This window comes from Hyla sarda, chromosome 3 (genome assembly GCF_029499605.1).
Source record: "Hyla sarda isolate aHylSar1 chromosome 3, aHylSar1.hap1, whole genome shotgun sequence".
Taxonomy (NCBI): domain Eukaryota; kingdom Metazoa; phylum Chordata; class Amphibia; order Anura; family Hylidae; genus Hyla; species Hyla sarda.
The window spans coordinates 429,329,439-429,349,700 of record NC_079191.1 but is presented as its reverse complement, the minus strand read 5'-3'; the positions used below and the strand labels follow the sequence as shown (position 1 = coordinate 429,349,700).

General features: G+C 46.8%; 1 protein-coding gene across 2 annotated transcripts in view; it reads left to right on the top strand.

Moving 5' to 3' along the window:
- CNIH3 (cornichon family AMPA receptor auxiliary protein 3) overlaps positions 1–20,034 on the top strand; it is a 134,753-nt gene extending 114,719 nt beyond the window's left edge. For both annotated transcript variants that reach the window (XM_056568459.1, XM_056568458.1), the window contains 2 exons: positions 15,385–15,528; positions 18,997–20,034. In XM_056568459.1, coding sequence (XP_056424434.1) covers positions 15,385–15,528; positions 18,997–19,024 — 172 coding nt within the window. In that variant the 3' untranslated portion in view covers positions 19,025–20,034. The remainder of the gene's footprint in view (positions 1–15,384; positions 15,529–18,996) is intronic.
- The last annotated feature ends 228 nt before the right edge of the window (positions 20,035–20,262 follow it).

Below are 20,262 nucleotides of genomic sequence, written 5' to 3'. Positions count from 1 at the left end.
CCCCCCCCCCCCCCCCCGCGATCTCCCTGCAGCACCCGCATTCTATACAGGTGCTGAATCTCCAGTTTCGGAAACCTCCGGGTTTCCGGGACTGGGGACGTGACGCCACCCCACGCCCCCTCCATTCATGTCTATGGGAGGGGGCGTGACGACCGTCACGCCCCCTCCCATAGACATGAATGGAGAGGACGTGGCGTGATGTCACGTCCCCAGTCTCGGAGGTTTCCGAAACTGGAGATTCAGCACCTGCATAGAATGCGGATGCTGCAGGGAGATCGCGGGGGGGGGTCTCAGCGGCGGGCTCCCCGCGATCAGACATCTTATCCCCTATCCTTTGGATAGGGGATAAAATGTTTTTGCCCGGAATACCCCTTTAATCTAATATGCATAGGACAGACTGTAGATCCAATAGAAAATCTTCTACAAGTGCATATTATGCAATAAATGACATATTTATTCTGCAATTTATGAAATCTTTAATAACGATTGTTTTGCCTCCGATGTTTATTTTATTTTCTTGCTGGATGTAATTGCAGTAATTAGATGACCCACACTTGTAGCTTCCTTTAGGGATAGACTTTTTCAACCAATTCTTTTTCAATTTTCTTTGGCATTTTATTTTGTGGGAATAGTTATTATAATTAAAAGAGAGGACGAATCTCTCTTTCTTTGTTTTTCCTGTCAGTTCCATTTTCTTTTTTTGTATTTTTAGTTTATTTTTAGTATATAGTTTATTTTTCTGACTCTTTGTAGTGCATCTTCTAATATTTTGTTGGGGTATCCCCAATTCTGGAACCACTTCTTCATTTCTTCTGTTTCTTGAAATATGCTATCATTACTGTTGATTTTCTGAATTCTGAGCAATTGACTATAAGATAACCCTTTTCTTATATGTTCTGGGTGGAAACTGTTATAATGTAGAATCACATTAGAAGCTGTAGGTTTACGGTAGCTGCTTGTTTTTATGTTGTTGTTTTCGATTTCCACGGCCACATTTAGAAACTCTAATTTTAGAGCGCTGTACTGACTGGTGAAAAACATATTGTAGGAGTTGTTATTCAGATACATGATGAAATTTGTGAAAGTCTTTTTCTGTGCCCTCCCATACAAGGAAGACGTCGTCTACGTAGCGTAAATAAGCTTTTATATTATGTTTATATGGGTTGCTAGAGGTGAACACCATATCTGTTTCTAATACTGCAAGATAAATATCGCTGTCCCTGTCTTTTGATTTGTACCACTGTCCATTAAAGATAAATGCATTGTTAGTTAGTATCAGTTTGAGACCTTTGCAAATGTAATTAATCATGTTATCTTCAAAGTTGAGAGCTTGTAAGAATTTGTAAGAATTTCCTTTTTCCTGGGGAATTCTTGTATATAAACTCTCTACATCGATGGATGCTAGAGAATAGTTTTGTTGCCATGGAAGAGTCTCTAATGTAGCTAAAAACTCGTCCGTGTCCTTCAAATAGGACGGCATACAGTTAAGAGTTGGTCTTAACTTCCAATCTAGGAATTTGGACAGTGGTTCAGTTGTGGAACCTATACCCGTCACTATGGGTCGACCCGGTGGGTTCTTATGGGTTTTAGGGATAAAATACCATACTGGTTTGGTGGGGAGTTTTGGTAGTAGCTTTTCTGCTTCTTTCTGTTTGATGACGACCATGTCTGCATTGCGTCTTAGAAATGTCTGTATTTTGGATAATATTTTTGATGTTGGGTCAGTTTTTAATTTAGTGTATGTTGTCTCCATATTTAATTGCCGTGTAGATTCTTCTATATAGTAATCCCGTGTCATGATCACTATGGGGGACATTTATCAAAGCATTTAGTAGGTTTTTTTTCTATTAAAATTGTCGCAAAAAAGTCGCACTTGCAAATCCTCTTTTTTTTCTGTGACTTTTTGATTGTGCAGTGTCCTAAGCAAAAAATAAAAATCTTGCTTACCAAAGCAAAAAGCGATTTTTGACTTGCAATGGTCAGAGATTTATCAAGTGTGAAAGTCGCAAAAAAAGTCGCATGGCATGAAAAAAACCTACTAAATTTACTCCAGCTCAGACATGGAGCAGAAAAAGCCACTACCATAGCAAAAAAAAAGAAAAATTGCTTACGTAAAAGAAATTTATCAACAGGCTGAAACCAGTTGATAAATAAGTCGCACATAAGCAAAAAATTTTAAGAAATAAATAACTAAAAAAAGGAAAACATAAGCAAACATTGATAAATGTCCCCCAATATTATTACCCTTATCGGATCTTTAAATAGCTAAGTTGTTAAGTTTTTTAAAATCTTGTAATGCTCTTAACCCCTTAAGGACCAAGGGTGTACAGGTACGCCCTTGGTCCTGCTCTCCTGATATAAGGCGGGGTTACACAGTAACCCTGCGTCATATCATGGCGGCCCGGCGTCATAGTGAAGCCGGGACCCGCCTCTAATAGCTATTAACCCTTTAGCCGCGCGCTCAGAGCTGAGCCGCGCGGCTAAAAGTGAAAGTTGCCGGCTAGCTCAGTCGGGCTGTTCGGGATAGCCGCGGCTAATCGCGGCATCCCGAACAGCTGACAGGACAGCGGGAGGGCCCCTACCTGCCTCCTCATGCGGCAGAATCGTTGATCACTGGTTTCTTATGAGAAACCAGTGATCAATGATGAAGATCAGTGTGTGCAGTGTTATAGGTCCCTATGGGACCTATAACACTGCAAAAAAAAGTGAAAAAAAAAAGTGAATAAAGATCATTTAACTCCTCCCCTATTAAAAGTTTGAATCACCCCCCTTTTCCAATAAAAAAAAAACACAGTGTAAATAAAAATAAAAATATATGGTATCACCGCGTGCGGAAATGTCCGAATTATAAAAATATATGATTAATTAAACCGCTCGGTCAATGGCGTGCCCGCAAAAAAATTCCAAAGTCCAAAATAGTGCATTTTTGGTCACTTTTTATATCATTTAAAAATGAACAATAAGTCCTATCAATGCAAAAATGGTACCGTTAAAAACTTCAGATCACGGCGCAAAAAATGAGCCCTCATGCCGCCCCATACACGGAAAAATAAAAAGTTATAGGGGTCAGAAGATGACAATTTTAAACGTATTAATTTTCCTGCATGTAGTTATGATTTTTTCCAGAAGTCCGACAAAATCAAACCTATATAAGTAGGGTATCATTTTAATTGTATGGACCTACAGAATAAGGATAAGGTGTCATTTATACCGAAAAATGTACTACGTAGAAACGGAAGCCCCCAAAAGTTACAAAACAGCGTTTTTTTTTTCAATTTTGTCGGACAATGATTTTTTTTTCCGTTTCACCGTAGATTTTTGGGCAAAATGACTGACGTCATTACAAAGTAGAATTGGTGGGGCATAAAATAAGCCATCATATGGATTTTTAGGTGCAAAATTGAAAGAGTTATGATTTTTTAAAGGCAAGGAGCAAAAAACTGAAAATGCAAAAACAGAAAAACCCCCGGTCCTTAAGGGGTTAAAGGGGTACTCTCATGGAAAACTTTTTTTTTTTTTCTTTTTAAATCAACTGGTGCCAGAAAGTTAAACAGATTTGTAAATTACTTCTGTTAAAAAATCTTAATCCTTCCAGTACTTTTTAGGGGCTATATACTACAGAGGAAATGCTTTACTTTTTAGATTTCTCTGATGTCATGACCACAGTGCTCTCTGCTGTCCATTTTAAGAACTGACCAGAGCAGCATATGTTTGCTATGGGGATTTTCTTCTGCTCTGGACAGTTCCTAAAATGGACAGCAGAGGTCAGCAGAGAGCACTGTGGTCATGACATCAGAGAAATCTAAATAGTAAAGCATTTCCTCTGTAGTATACAGCCCCTAAAAAGTACTGGAAGGATTAAGATTTTTTAATAGAAGTAATTTACAAATCTGTTTAACTTTCTGGCACCAGTTGATTAAAAAAAAAAAAAAGTTTTTCACGGGAGTACCCCTTTAATTCTTGAGCTTCTAGATTCTTTGGGGCGTTGGGATATATTAGAGCAGTCAGTTCTTGCAGGACCTGTTGGTAAAAAATGTCTATACTCGTTCCTGGAGTAATAAATGGGCAAAATGATGATTTTATTCCCCCTGAGAAATATTTTTCCTCTTGGTTTTCAATTGTTTCATTTTTCTATGTTAGGCTTAGTAGGAGTTTTACGTCTTCTTGATCTATATTAGCGTATATAGTTTAATATATAAGGACCAATACAGGTGGGTTGATTACCTATGGGGTCTTCTAGGGTAGCGTTCACATTATGCGGTTCTGAGATAGATCTACAAAAAAACTTTTTTGGGTTGATTTTGCGTATGTTTTTATATAGATCTATCTCAAAGTCAAACATGTTGAAATTAGAGGGAAGACAATAGTTCAGTCCTTTTGATAGATGAGATATTGTGGCATCGCTGAAAGTTTCATTTGTCAGATTGATTATTGTAGTGCGGTGTCCGTTGGTTTTTCCAGCTGACTTGTTTCTTTCTGTCTACACTGCGTATTGGTCTTGAGGGTATGTCTCCTTCTTCTTGTTGATTTCCTAAAGGGATATGTTCCCTGGTGTCATCTGGTTCTTGAATATTGGAAATTGCGTTTTCTGTAGATGTTCTCATTGGTGCTGTAACACTCACGTTTCTGAAGACAGGAACTCCGGTGTATGTGGATCCGCTGAACCTGTGTGGCAGATGACTCGGACCATACCAGGGAGCGGAGTCTAAGGTGCCGCTGGTCTTCACCAGAGCCCACCGAAAAGCAGGATGGGCTTGCAGCTGCAGGCGACACCCAGGTCACTACCCCTGGTACGGCTCGACCACACAGGCGGCTGAGGAGATGCGAGGCACAGGAGGGATGAGGCAACTCGTAGTCTGGATAGCAGTAGGTCAGGGCAGGCCGCACAGTAGCATAGTCAGGACGTAGCAGGAGTTCAGTAGGCAGGCGGCAGAGGAGCAAGGTCAAGTCACAAGAGCAGGAGATCTGGTACATGGCAAGGCAATACAATGGAGCGCTTTCTCTAGGGCACAAGGCAGCAAAGATCCGGCAGAGAACTGAGGAGGAATTTATAAACAAGCCACAGGTGGTTACACTAATGAGCGTACTGGCCCTTTAAATCTTAAAGCTCCAGTGCGTGCATGCCCTAAGGGACTCGCGATGCGAGTCCCAGCCCCGTCGGCAGCAGAAGGTAAGGGGACCATGCGCTCACGGCCAGCGTGTGAGGTGCTTGTTCAGACTACAGTACAGTATGGGAGAGGAGGGGGCACATGACAGGGGGGGTATGAGGAGCAAGTAGGGGTTAACTATAGGTCAGTGGGGAGAGCGGGAAAATGGGGGGGTGGGGGAACAGATAGGAAGACTATAAAAGGGGACAGGAACCGGAAACAGGGTCAGTCACTGGTCAGCAGGGAAAGTTGAGGTACTCACCAGCGATGGCTTCGCAGCTTGAGGAGATCATGCGACAGGTGCAGGCCGAGGTGCTGCAGCGGGGCCCCGAGTGGTTGGAGCAGCAGCTGTGGGGTTCCCCCCGGCGGCTGCGGCTGCTCTGGTGGCCACGCGAGCGAGCGCCCGGCGTTCCCGGGCACCTGAGCGACTCAGCCCGGAGCCGGTTCCACATACGCGGCCCCTCCAGCTTCCCCTGCCCGTTCTGTGGCTTCCGCGGTGGGTGGGGGTGCTGGGAGGACTTCCGGGGGGGCCGAGGTACTGGGCGACGGAGAGGGAGAGTCTGCCTGCTTCCTTCCCCCGGCAGTCTCGGCGCAGGTCTCCAGTGAGTGACGGCCGAGGGCGGGGGGCGTGGCCTTCGTCAGCTGTGCAGGGAAGGGGCCTCGAGGCCAGTGAGGCGACCAGCACGGCTGCCTGCAGGGGTGAAGTCAGGGTGCCTGCGTCTTGTGGAGGTGCTGCGGCCTCGGGAGAGGCCTCGTCGGCAGGCGATCCAGCGAGGAAGGTGGCCAGGAGTGTGCCCACCTCTGGTGAGCAAGAGGACTGCCATAGGCTGGAGGGGAGGATCGGACGCTCGGTACAGTGACCACCGAGGCCCCGGTCAGAGATGGGGGTTGGAGGCTGACAAGTTGTTCTCATGCTGCTCTAGTGCGTGGGGGACTAGTGACATGTCCAGCCCACTGCTCGTCCGAAGAGGAAGAAGGTGAGATCTTGGAGCTGCACGAGGGTTGGGGGTACTGCAAGTGTGGAGCAGAGGGACAACGCCAGGGGGGGGGGGGATGGACCCTTCCCCTGTGGCCAATGACAAAGAGGGACATGGAGCCGCGACCCTGGCCAATCGGGTTGCGAGTGTCTTGCTGTCTAGAGGGAACGAGGGCTCAAGGAGGGATCGTCCGGGATCGTCTGGAGCAACAGCCGCTGGGCAGTCTGCCCCAGAGAGGTTGGTTGAGTGCACCACCAGCTCCAGGGGTGATGGGGCGGGGGTGGGGGAGGGACTGTATGATTTGTTGCGGGAGGTCATTGTTGCAAGGGCGCGGGGTCTGGTGCTAGTGGGGCGGTGGTTGTTGAACATGTGGGGGCCGCTGTGGCGCCTGGTATAGTGTCGGGGTCGGTTGGGGTGGTCCCGAGTGTAGGGTCAGCGTCTGAGGGGGTGGCTCCAGGGGCGGCGGTTTTCGCTCCTGTGGTTGGGTCGGGTGGGCAGGCGCCGGTGGTGGCGTCTGATAAAGCTGTGGATAGTGTGCGTTTAGCGGACTCGGCTTAGTGTGAGGTCTATGTCTGTTTTGAGGGTCCGTTAGGGGCACATTTAAAGGCGGAGGTGAGGGAGCGTATTTGGAAAGGGAAGAATGTGGAAAATTTTTCCCTGCTCCCTTTGGAGAAGTTTAACTTAGATAGGGTAAAGCCTGATGAGTGTAAGAAGGAGGAGGAAGAGAGGCTGTGGTATCGGCTGATACCTCGCACTTTCGCTAATTGGCTTCAGGCGTTTGCCATCTTTCCGAGCATGGTGGGGGAGAAGGCGCCCGAGAATTGCTACCTAGATTCGATAGGGGAAGCGTATAGGGTCTACGGCAGTAACGCTTGGCTCCGGTACAACGAACAATTCCGCCAGAGGAAGGCTGGGACCATAAGGATATCAGCCTTTGGATGCGCCTCATGTCAGGCCCTAAGACTGAGACTGGGAAGTAGTCCTTTCGGGAGGGGGCCGGCGGCTCGGGCTCAGGGGCCGGCCGGTCGGCTGGGGGTGGTAAGGGATGTTGTTGGCTATACAATGAAGGGCAGTGTCGCTTTGGGGCGGACTGCTGCTTCAAGCACGAATGCTCAGGTTGTGGCGGCGCGCACGGTTTGTCGCGGGGCTTCAAGCAGGGCAAGGGTAGAGGGGGTGGAGAGGTTGACTCGAAGAGGGGCGACGCCGGTGAGGGTGGCAGAGATGCTGCCGTTCCTCGCCCGGTACCCAGATAGGCGCGCGGCTGCGTTGCTGAAGGAGGGGTTTGAGTGTGGCTTTCGGATTCTTTGTGAGTCAGTGGGACGATCTGGTGGGGTGCGTAATTTGTCCACGGCTTTGGCTCACCCGGACGTGGTGGCTGAGAAGCTTGGTAAAGAGGTGGTGCTGGACCGTATGGCGGGTCCGTTTGAGTCTTTGCCGTTGCCAAATTTATGCTTATCTCCTCTGGGACTGGTGCCAAGAAGGAGAAGAACAAGTTCCGTCTCATCCACCACCTCTCTCATCCGTAGGGATCGTCGGTGAATGACGGCATCGACCCCGACCTTTGTGCGGTGTCTTACACCTCTTTTGATGAGGCCTTGACGTGGGTGCGGGGGTTTGGGCAAGGGGCTCTGTTGGCCAAAACTGATATTGAAGCTGCGTTCCAGTTGCTCCCCGTGCACCCGGACAGCTTCCACTTGTTGTGTTGTTGTTGGTAGGGCTGTTTTTTTTGTTGATATGTGCCTCCCGATGGGGTGCTATATTTCTTGTGCATATTTTGAGTGTTTTAGCACGTTTTTAGAATGGGTGGTGCGGTCGGAAGCGCAGGTTGGTTCAGTTCTTCACTATTTGGATGACTTTTTGTTTCTGGGGCCGGGGGGGTGGGCTTTGTGTGGTATTTTGCTGAAGACTATGGAACGTGTGTCCCAGAGGTTTGGGGTCCCGTTAGCCCCTGACAAGACTGAGGGCCCGGCTACAGAAATTAAGTTTTTGGGGATAGTGATAGATACTGTGGCAATGGAGTGCATGCTGCCGGTGGATAAATTGAGGGAGTTGCAGGAGGCGGTGTCGGGAGCGGTCCGGGTACGGAAGTTGCAGTTGCGGGATTTGCAGTCGTTGTTGGGACGTTTGAACTTTGCCTGCAGGATTATGCCCATGGGGCGTGTGTTTTGTAGGAGGTTGGCGGCTGCCACGGCGGGGATGAGGCGGCCGCAACACTATGTTCGGTTGTCGGCAGATGTGCGGGCGGATTTATTGATATGGCAGGAATTTCTAGGGACTTACAATGGGAGGTCGTTGGTTATGGATGAGTTGGTGTCCAGCGAAGCACTGGAGTTGTTTACAGATGCTTCTGGTAATTGTGGGTTTGGGGCTTTTTTCCAGGGGCAGTGGTGTGCCGGGACGTGACCTCGGGAGTGGAGGGAGGCTGGTCTGGTGCGCAACCTTGCGTTGCTTGAGTTGTTCCCAATCCTTGTGGCTGTGGAGATTTGGGGTGCTCGGCTTAGGAACCGTAAGATTTGTTTTTGGTGTGATAATTTGGGGGTGGTTCAGGCGGTGAACGTGCAAACCGCGTCTTCTCCGCCTGTAGTGCGCCTGCTGCGCCGGCTGGTGCTGCGGGGGCTTGAGTTGAATTTGTGTTTTATTGCTCGCCATGTACCGGGTGTGAAGAATACTATAGCTGATTCTCTTTCTCGCTTTCAGTGGGAGCGGTTCTGGGAGTTGGCTCCGGCGGCGGAAGAGCACGGTCTGCAGTGCCCGGATTGGCTATGGAAGTTGGTCTGAGGGATGCCTTTGCGTTGGTCCGGCGGTCAGTGAGGGAGTCCACCTGGTCAGGGTTTACTAGGTTGTGGCGTGAGTGGGAGGCTTTGCTATCTGATGTTGGTGGGATGGATGGTTCTGGTGGATGGGAGGCGTTAGTGCTGTTTTATGTGGGGTGGTGTTTTGGTGAGCGGGTGTCTCCTTCTGGTTTGAATCAGCGTTTGACGGCGTTGGCATTTTGGTTTAAAGTTCGGGGGTTGGCTGACGAGACGAAGTCGTTTTTTGGTTCAGCAGGCAGCGAAGGGTTTCCGGAGGGGGGCTGCAGCGCGTGATACGCGTAGGCCTGTCTCTTTTGCATTGTTGGAACGGTTGGGGTTGTTGTTGGATGAGGTGTGTGTGTCTGCTTACGAAGTGGTGCTGTTTCGTCTGGCGTTTTCGCTCGCGTTTTTTGGTGCTTTTAGGGTTTCGGAATTGGTATCACCTAGTCGGAAGGTGTCGGGGAGTTTGCAGTGGACAGAGGTGAGTGTGGTGGATTCGGTCTTGGAATGTTTTGTGCGCAGGTCAAAGACGGACCAGTTGGGTAGGGGTTTTTTGGTTCGTTTGGCGGAGCATGGGGAGTCTGCTATGTGTCCGGTGAGGTGTTTCAGGGCTTTTGCGGCCGGGGGTTGGTGGTCCGTTGCTGCAGCATGTGACTGGTGAGTTCTTGTCTCGTTATCAGTTCAGTCAGGTTTTTCGACGTTGTGTGATTTTGGCCGGTCAGGATGTGGGGGAATTTAGCTCCCATTCGTTCCGGATAGGGGCGGTCACCGAGGCTGCCCGGTGGGGCTGGGGGCTGAGGTGATCAAGCGTATTGGCCGGTGGGAGTCTGGGCGGTTCCAGGTGTATGTCCGGCCTCATATACTGTATGTGTTGTGGGGGTGCTTGTTTTGGTTGTGGTCTGTTTATTTTTTCTTTTGTGTCTTACAGATGCTGGTCCTTGCTTAATTTGGATTGTGGGTCACTTTTACGTGCGGAGGGGTAGCGTGAGGGCTGCAGTGAGGCCGGACGGTTGGCAGCTGGGTTTCCCCAGGGCTGTTGCTCAGGTGCGCTGGTTGGGGCGGGGTGGGTTTCTGTGGCCAGAGCTCCTCCTGTTTGTGTAATCTTTTGTGGAGATGGATCGTCCCCCAGATGTGCTTGTTGTGCACGCGGGGGTAAACGACCTGGCTGTGCGTACATCTCGGTCTTTGATTAGGGATGTGAAGATGGACTTGTTGCGGCTGTGGTCGCTTTTCCCTCGACTCGTTGTAGTTTGGTCCGACATCGTGGCCAGGCTGCGGTGGCGACAGGCGAGGTCAGTGCGCTGTGTCGATAGGGATAGTGCCCGTGTCAATAAGGCTGTGGGAAAATTTGTTGCAGCTAATGGTGGATTGGTGGTCAGGCATATCGACCTGGAGGTTCCCTCGGTCGACTTGATGGATGGTGATGGGATTCACCTTAATGGGATAGGTTCTGACATGTGGGCTTTGGACATTCGAGTGGTGGTGGAGCGAGCCGTGGCTTTGTGGAGGGGCGGTCGGGTGTAAGGTTTCACACCCGGCCGCCGTGGCTGGAATGGAAAGAGGGGACATGGAGGCATGGCTGGGAAAACGGTGGCAGTGGCCCGGTTATACCGGCCCTGGTGGAGCTGGGATGGAACTCAGCTAGTCGTGGCAGTAGATATCCTCCGAAGGTGGGGCCCTTGGGTCAGGGGGTGAGGTGACTAAGGGCTAAGTAGGAGGGGAATAGGAGTTGGTTGCCTTCAGGTCCCCCCTTCTGCTGGGGGTTGGTTTATCTCAGGGGTTAAAATGTTTGTTGCACTTTAAATGATTATTAGGGGTTATGTTATTACCCCTGTGTTTTGTATGATATTTATATTTATATATGAAAATTTATATATTTTGTTGGTTAAAAAGGTTAATAAAATGGTCCGCTGTGGCCTTTACTACCACAATATTGGAGTTGTGTCTTCTTTAAGGGGACGGTGGGGTAGTAGGCCTGCGGATCTATACGATCCCCTAGTCATGTTTGATTCTGAATCTGATGTCCAGTAGTCTTTTTGTTTTTTTTTCTTCCTTGGTTTTTTCTTTTTTTGACATTGTATTTGTTTGTTCCAAGTAAATACCCGGTCAATGTCATAATCTTGTTTATCACAAATAAATTTATCTTTTTTTCTTTCTTTTCATTCGGCTTGAGTGATTACAGATTTTTTTTCCAATTTTTTCAAAAAGTTGCCATATTGCTGTTACGTTAACCGTGTATTTAATTCACTTCTTCATTTCTCCAGTTCTATAAGAGTTTTTTCTTATTCTATTTCATTTCTTTTTAACACGTATAACATTAAATGTTAATGAGTGTTCTTGGTGTAATCTGTTCCGTTTGGCGACAAAGACGGTGTCGTCTACGAATTGTGATGCTTCCTTGAATACCCGTAGATCCCTAGGAACTCGTTTGGAGTTGCTGTATGATTTTAATGAATGAATAGACCAGAAAAGTTGACTAGCCTCCTGGATTTCATCTATCTCCATATTGAATACAATGGATCCCCGTGCTCTGGCTCCCAGTATAAATGTAAGACAGTCTTTAAAGGGATACTCCACTGCCCCAGTGTCCAGAACCTTTTGTTCCGAACGCTGGGTTCGGGCGTCGTGACTTCACGGCCATGCCCCTCATGATGTCACGCAACGCCCCCTCAGTGCAAGTCTATGGGAGGGGGCGTGGCAGTCGCCACGCCCCCTCCCATAGACTTGCACTGAGGGGGCGTTGCGTGACATCACGAGGGGCGTGGCCGTGATGTCACGACCCCCGCAGCCCGCACCTAGCGTTCGGAATAAAACGTTCTGGACGTTGGGTCAGTGGAGTATCCCTTTAAGTCAGCATACAAAACATGACGAAAGGGATGAATGACAAGAATGACCTTGGTGTTTTTATCAGATTAACTACATTGATATCGACATAATCCACACTTACTCACCTATTTGTATTTTAAAGGGTTTATCCAGGAAAAAACTTTTTATATATATATATATATATATATATATATATATATATCAACTGGTTCCAGAAAGAAAAAAAATCTTAATCCTTTCAGTACTTATGAGCTTCTGAAGTTGAGGTTGTTCTTTTCTGTCTAAGTGCTCTCTGATGACACGTGTCTCGAGAACCGCCCAGTTTAGAAGTAAATCCCCATAGCAAACCTCTTCTAAACTGGGCGGTTCCCGAGACAGGTATCATCAGAGAGCACTTAGACAGAAAAGAACAACTCAACTTCATCAGATTTTTTACTGACCACAGTACTTTCTGCTGGCACCTCTGTCCATGTCAGGAACTGTCCAGAGCAGGAGAGGTTTCCTATGGGAATTTGCTCCTACTCTGGACAGTTCCTAAAATGGACAGAGGTGTCAGCAGAGAGCACTGTGATCAGACAGAAATGAAATTCAAAGAGAAAAGAACTTCCTCTGTATTATACAGCAGCTGATAAGTACTGAAAGGATTAAGATTTTTTAATAGAAGTAATTTACAAATCTGTTTAACTTTCTGGAGCCAGTTGATATATATATATAAAAAAAAAGTTTTTTCCTGGATAACCCCTTTAATGCATTTTCTTTATGTATTTGTCCTCTCTTTTTGATATATTACATGTATTCTGTAGCTTCATCTATCACTTTCAGTAACTATTCCATTCCAGTTTTTCCTTATTACTTAGCTGGATTCGCCTGAGAAGGAGGGTATTTCATCCACCCCTCGGAATCCTGGGACGAGCCACATGAAGCGCATGACGCGTGCGAAGTAGCTACCGCCGTCCCCGCCTGTCTGTTTCTCTTCCCACCTTGCTGCTATGAAATTGATTTTAATATGAATTAAAGGGGTATTCCAGGAAAAACTTTTTTTTTTTTTTTATATCAACTGGCTCCAGAAAGTTAAACAGATTTGTAAATTACTTCTATTAAAAAATCTTAATCCTTTCAATAATTATCAGCTGCTGAAGTTGAGTTGTTGTTTTCTATCTGGCAACAGTGCTCTCTGCTGACATCTCTGCTCGTCTCGGGAACTGCACAGCGTAGAAGAGGTTTGCTATGGGGATTTTCTTCTATACTGGGCAGTTCCCGAGACACGTGTCATTAGAGAGCACTTAGACAGAAAAGAACAACTCAACTTCAGCAGCTGATCAGTACTGAAAGGATTTTTTAATAGAAGTAATTTACAAATCTGTTTTACTTTCTGGAGCCAGTTGATATATATATATATATATATATATATTAAAAAAAAAAAAGTTTTTTCATGGATAACCCCTTTCACATTCAAGGTTTTAACCAGCAAGACCCGGTGAGTGCCGCTTTCATATAACCTTTCTTGAGATTGAAACTTTAGCTGGTGTGAAGCTACAACACAGGTTGGAGAATACTGGGGTAGTTTTGCAGCAGCTAGAAGCCCCCTGGTATGGAAATACTGACATAGGCCTTAAAGGGGTACTCCACTGGAAAAAATTTTTTTTTTTTTTTTATTAACTGATGCCAGAAAGTGAAACAAATTTGTAAGTTACTTCTATTTGAAAATCTTAATCCTTCCAGTACTTCTCAGCTGCTGTATGCTCCAGAGAAAGTTCTTTTCTTTTTGAATTTATTTTCTGTCTGACCACAGTGCTCTCTGCTGACACCTCTGTCCAGAGTAGGAGCAAATCCCCATAGCAAACCTCTCCTGCTCTGGACAGTTCCTAAACTGGACAGAGCTGTCAGCAGAGAGCACTGTGGTCAGAAAGGAAATTCAAAAAGAAAAGAACTTCCTGTGGAGCATACTGCAGCTGAAAAGTACTGGAAGGATTAAGATTTTTAAATAGAAGTAATTTACAAATCTGTTTAACTCTCTGGCACCAGTTGATTAAAAATATTGTTTTCCAGTGGAGTACCCCTTTAAAGAAACCATATATACGGTTTTAATACAGTTTCTCACCCGGACAAAAAAACGTGGTAGGCTACAGTTTTTGGTAGGGGGAAAAAAATGGACAAAACCGGACAAGACACAAAACGTACACAACCGGATGCATCGTTTGACATAGGGTTTTCTATGGAGAGTCAATGCGTACGGTTTTCAATACGGTTCCGTACGGTTTTCAATTGATAACTTATATGGGAACTGTATTGCTAAAACGTGGTGTGAATGCAGCCTTAGCCAGGGACTTGAAAGTTAGTAGAATTCGTGTCTGCATAAGCTGCATAGTCTGCCTAGCCAGTCCCGCTGACAGGATAGTCACAGGTTATCATGGAAGAGAGAGAGAAAATTCAAGGACTTCATTGCACAGGAGAACTGGACGACATTAGCATCTGGTCCTGGTTATGGTCAGACAGAAAGGAAATTCAAAAAGAAAATAACTTCCTGTGGAGCATACAGCATCTGATAAGTACTGGAAGGATTAAGATTTTTTTACTGACCACAGTGCTTTCTGCTGACACCTCTGTCCATGTCAGGAACTGTCCAGAGCAGGAGAGGTTTGCTATGGGAATTTGCTCCTACTCTGGACAGTTCCTAAAATGGACAGAGGTGTCAGCAGAGAGCACTGTGGTCAGACAGAAAGGAAATTCAGAAAGAAAATAACTTCCTCTGTATTATACAGCAGCTGGTAAGTACTGGAAGGATTAAGATTTTTTTACTGACCACAGTCCTTCCTGCTGACACCTCTGTCCATGTCAGGAACTGTCCAGAGTAGGATAGGTTTGCTATGGGAATTTGCTCCTACTCTGGACAGTTCCTAAAATGGACAGAGGTGTCAGCAGAGAGCACTATGATCAGAGAGAAATGAAATTCAAAGAGAAAAGAACTTCCTCTGTATTGTACAGCAGCTGATAAGTACTGGAAGGATTAAGATTTTTTTTATAGAAGTAATTTACAAATCTGTTTAACTTTCTGGCACCAGTTGCTAAAAAAAAAAATGTCTACCAGTGGAGTAACCCTTGAAGTTTTATTGTCCCCTTTACAAATGCAACGTTTCGGCAACAGTAGCCTTTATCAAGCAAGACCTAAGTCACACTACATCCTCAAGGGACTTACATAGGTCAAGGTACAGAGAGAGTAGTGGAGTTGGCAAGGACAGGTCCAGGGACTAGAGATGAGCGAACTTACAGTAAATTCGATTCGTCACGAACTTCTCGGCTCGGCAGTTGATGACTTTTGCTGCATAAATTAGTTCAGCTTTCCGGTGCTCCGGTTTGCTGGAAAAGGTGGATACAGACCTAGGAAAGAGTCTCCTAGGACTGTATCCACCTTTTCCTGCCCACCGGAGCACCGGAAAGCTGAACTCATTTATGCAGGAAAAGTCATCAACTGCGGAGCCGAGAAGTTCGTGACGAATCGAATTTACTGTAAGTCCGCTCATCTCTACCAGGGACTACAAACAATACACAACCAAACATCATTATATTGCAGTCATACTGACATGTACTGTGCATGTGTGGTCTATGCGCCATTGTTGACCCGTCATCTTTATCTGTCACCAGGTACTTCCACTGCCCGGCAGACAGCTCCGAGTTGGCGTATGACCCACCTGTAGTAATGAACGCCAGCACCTTGAGTTATTGTCAGAAAGAAGCCTGGTGTAAACTAGCATTCTACCTCCTCTCCTTCTTCTATTATCTATACTGGTAAGTTCCTGTGAAATACCGTATTTTTCGCCGTATAAGACGCACTTTTTCTTCCCCAAAACTGGGGGGGGGGGAAAGTTGGTGCGTCTTATACGGCGAATACACACCTATCGAGGCGGTCTCTGCGGCCATCAACGGCCGGGACCCGCGGCTAATACAGGACATCACCGATCGCGGTGATGTCCTGTATTAACCCTTCAGACGCGGCGATCAAAGCTGACCGGCGCGTCTGAAGCGAAAGTGACACTAACCCGGCTGCACCGGGAGGGACCTTACTTGCCTCCTCGGTGTCTGCTCCGTGCCAGGATCCCCTGCATGGCCGGCGCTCTCCTTCGTCGTCATCACGTCGTCGCGCACGCCGCCCCGTCATCCAATAGGAGCGGCGCGCGTAGCGACATGATGGCGGCGACGGAGAGTGAGGAGATGTTCCGGAGCGACGGAGACACCCCGGGGACAACGATGGAGGGGACATCCAGGGCAGCGGTGACGGGTCCGGAGCGGTGGGGACACGTCAGTATTATCTCCTATACCAGTGGTCTTCAACCTGCGGACCTCCAGATGTTGCAAAACTACAACTCCCGGCATGCCCGGACAGCCAACGGCTGTCCGGGCATGCTGGGAGTTGTAGTTTTGCACCATCTGGAGGTCCGCTGGTTGAAGATCACTGTGACCTATACTTTACATTGTATTCTAGATTTTTCTCATGTAAAATTGGGTGCGTCTTATATGCCGGAGCATCCTATAGGGCGAAAAATACGGTATACGTCTTACAACCGTGACATACCGTGGGGCCGTGACAACCATTCAGTTATTTACATAAATAGAAAAAAAAATTGGCAGATATTTAAAAACTACTCAAATTTTTTTTTCCTCCTCAGATTTTCAAAGGTCTCCTGGGCCGCTTTGAAAATATGCAAATATGTAAGAGTAAATTTTCATGCCACTTTTTGTTTTTTTGTTAGTTTTTTTTTTTATGCCAAAATTGCCGAATTTGGCATCCCATTTTTTTTTTCTGACGCCATATAGAGTTTTATTTGTGCTAAAAGATTATGCCGCCAAGTTGTATATCTCGGAAAATTTAGCCGAAGCATCTCGCGCAGTATTCCATGATTACCAGCGCCCATACAAGCGATAACTGTATGAATAAAACAGGAGTTAAATGCGAGTGCAGGTGCAGTGACCATAAAGAAAATAATTAAAAAAAAATGTATTAACATTTGCCAACAATTAAAGTGTACCTGTCGTCAACAAAAACTTTTTATTATAATATATTGGTTAAAAAATGTGTGTATTTTTGGGTGAAAAAATGCTGTTCCTACATCTATTGCCTGTGTGTCTCTATGAGGAGTCCAAATACAGGAAATGAGGGCAAGACAAGCAGGGCTCTGTGCAGACTCCTGGCTTGTCAATCATCCTCATGTGTGAGGCGGGAGCTTGTCATAGAGCCTCACTGCACAGAGCCCTGCTTGTCCTCAGTGCACAGAGCCCTGCTTGTCCTCAGTGTACAGAGCCCCGCTTGTCCTCAGTGTACAGAGCCCCGCTTGTCCTCAGTGTACAGAGCCCTGCTTGTCCTCAGTGTACAGAGCCCTGCTTGTCCTCGGTGTACAGAGCCCTGCTTGTCCTCAGTGCACAGAGCCCTGCTTGTCCTCGGTGTACAGAGCCCTGCTTGTCCTCAGTGTACAGAGCCCTGCTTGTCCTCAGTGTACAGAGCCCCGCTTGTCCTCAGTGTACAGAGCCCTGCTTGTCCTCAGCGTACAGAGCCCCGCTTGTCCTTAGTGTACAGAGCCCCGCTTGTCCTTAGTGTACAGAGCCCTGCTTGTCCTCAGTGTACAGAGCCCTGCTTGTCCTCAGTGTACAGAGCCCTGCTTGTCCTCAGTGTACAGAGCCCCGCTTGTCCTCAGTGTACAGGGCCCTGCTTGTCCTCAGTGTACAGGGCCCTGCTTGTCCTCAGTGTACAGGGCCCTGCTTGTCCTCAGTGTACAGAGCCCTGCTTGTCCTCAGTGTTCAGAGTACTGCTTGTCCTTAGTGTACAGAGCCCCGCTTGTCCTCAGTGTACAGAGCCCTGCTTGTCCTCAGTGTACAGAGCCCTGCTTGTCCTCAGTTTACAGGGCCCTGCTTGTCCTCAGTGTACAGAGCCCTGCTTGTCCTCAGTGTACAGAGACCTGCTTGTGCTCAGTGTACAGAGCCCCTCTTGTCCTTAGTGTACAGAGCCCTGCTTGTCCTCAGTGTACAGAGCCCTGCTTGTTCTCAGTGTACAGAGCCCTGCTTGTCCTCGGTGTACAGAGCCCTGCTTGTTCTCGGTGTACAGAGCCCTGCTTGTTCTCGGTGTACAGAGCCCTGCTTGTCCTCGGTGTACAGGGCCCCGCTTGTCCTCAGTGTACAGAGCCCTGCTTGTCCTCAGTGTACAGAGCCCCGCTTGTCCTCAGTGTACAGAGCCCTGCTTGTCCTCAGTGTACAGAGCCCTGCTTGTCCTCAGTGTAAAGGGCCCTGCTTGTCCTCAGTGCACAGAGCCCTGCTTGTCCTCAGTGTACAGAGCCCTGCTTGACCTCAGTGTACAGAGCCCTGCTTGTCCTCAGTGTACAGAGCCCTGCTTGTCCTCAGTGTACAGAGCCCTGCTTGTCCTCAGTGTACAGAGCCCTGCTTGTCCTCAGTGTACAGAGCCCTGCTTGTCCTCAGTGTACAGAGCCCTGCTTGTCCTCAGTGTACAGAGCCCTGCTTGTCCTCGGTGTACAGAGCCCTGCTTGTCCTCAGTGTACAGAGCCCTGCTTGTCCTCAGTGTGGAGCCCTGCTTGTCCTCGGTGTACAGGGCCCCGCTTGTCCACCCTCACTTCCTGTATTTGGACTCCTCACTGAGACACACAGACAATAGCTGCAGGGACAAAAACATACATATTTTTTAACCAATGTAAATTAGAAATATACATAGAATGGTATTATCTACATTATGTAAAAGTTTTTGTTGACGACATGTACACTTTAATATTTATATTTCTTTCAATAACTGATTAAAATAACAAAACTCAAGAAAAAAATAAATAAATGACACCCATTTTTGTGAATTCGCCACTAGCCAAGAGCTGGTGTGAAATTTTTTATGTAACCACGCCCACTTTTGGAAAACTGGCGCGACTAGTGTAAACCTTGGATCATTCTCATGTAAAACACTTTGAATATCTGATGGAAACTTTTTTTTTCTAAATGACCCAAAAAATGGGGGTTATATTCAGAACTCTTCTTGGCACGTAACGCAAACATTTTTACGCGAAGAGTTCTGAATATGACCCCCATTTTATTTTTTCATTTAGAAAACATTATTGGATGGAAAATGGAAACAGAACCTTAGTCTGTTAATGACAACATTATCTTGACTGCCGATGATATGTGACCACTAGTCTTCTACTACCGTAATATAGGTTGACGGCGCCTCTCTTGTGAGATGACTAACCGCGTCTTCTCTGTTTTCTCCAGTATGATATACTCTTTAATGAGTTCCTAAAGGAGGAAGAGGCTGGGAGTTTGGAAAAATATTAAGAACTTGCCTGGTTTAGAGAAGATGTCCACCGACATTACCGTATGGGAATGGACTCTGGTGGACCAGTATGGTCGTCCTGGACATCTGAGAAGGGGGCGTCTATATGTTTGGCTACGCCAGTTACCAGGACGTTGAGGAATCGTCGATCCATTCCTAACATTGATCATGGAACTATAGACTTTTTGTTGCCAAGATCATGGACGACGGGAGAACAGGTCACCTCGGAGATGTGGTCTACAAAATGGCGGCTATCATGCAGTAACCTGACATCTTGAACTTGCTTCTTCTCTATTGCAATAATGTACTCCCCATTTTTTTATGCTGACGTCGCTGTCACATTGATTGGGGACTATGCTAATGGGTGAATTTGTTTACATCTTTATGCCGATCATCAGCCCCGCTTCGTATTCTAAGCTTCAGACGTCGCTACGCGGAGATTCCTAATGGACAGGTAATTTCTTCTGAGAAGCGCCGGCTCGGTCATACCTGCCACAAGTAATTACGGATTATTCTTTCCATTTTTTAAGCCTCGCATGTGTTCAGTTAAGTCATCTCGCGGCTTGAAGCAGAATTATCATTAACTATGTGCTGTGCACTCGGAATGCAAATTCGGCCACGTCGGGTTGGGAATTTGTATTTTGTATATCAATTAGTGTTGGTTTATACTGAGAGGTAACTGTTCTAATGCTGTCTGTAGGCGCACAGACAACTCGCCGAATTTACACTGTTTATCTTTGTTCAGGTAGTCGCATCCAACGTACATATTGGGGTCGGGAAGGAGTTTTTCCTCTGTCATGGGGCAATTGGCATCAGCCTCATGGGGTTTTTTTTTTGTTGCTTTCCTCTAAATCAACGCAGTAGGGTTCTAGGTTGAACTTGATATGGAAATCATCCATTTACGGGTCACCCATATGGGTCCAAATTAAAAGAGAACTGTAGTGCAATACAGTGGTCCCTCAACATACGATGGTAATCCGTTCCAAATGGACCATCGTTTGTTGAAACCATCGTATGTTGAGGGATCCGTGCAATGTAAAGTATAGGACAGTGGTCTACAACCAGTGAACCTCCAGATGTTGCAAAACTACAACTCCCAGCATGCCCGGACAGCCAACGGCTGTCCGGGCATGCTGGGAGTTGTAGTTTTGCAACATCTGGAGGTCCGCAGGTTGAAGCCAACTGGTATAGGGAGTTGTACTCAC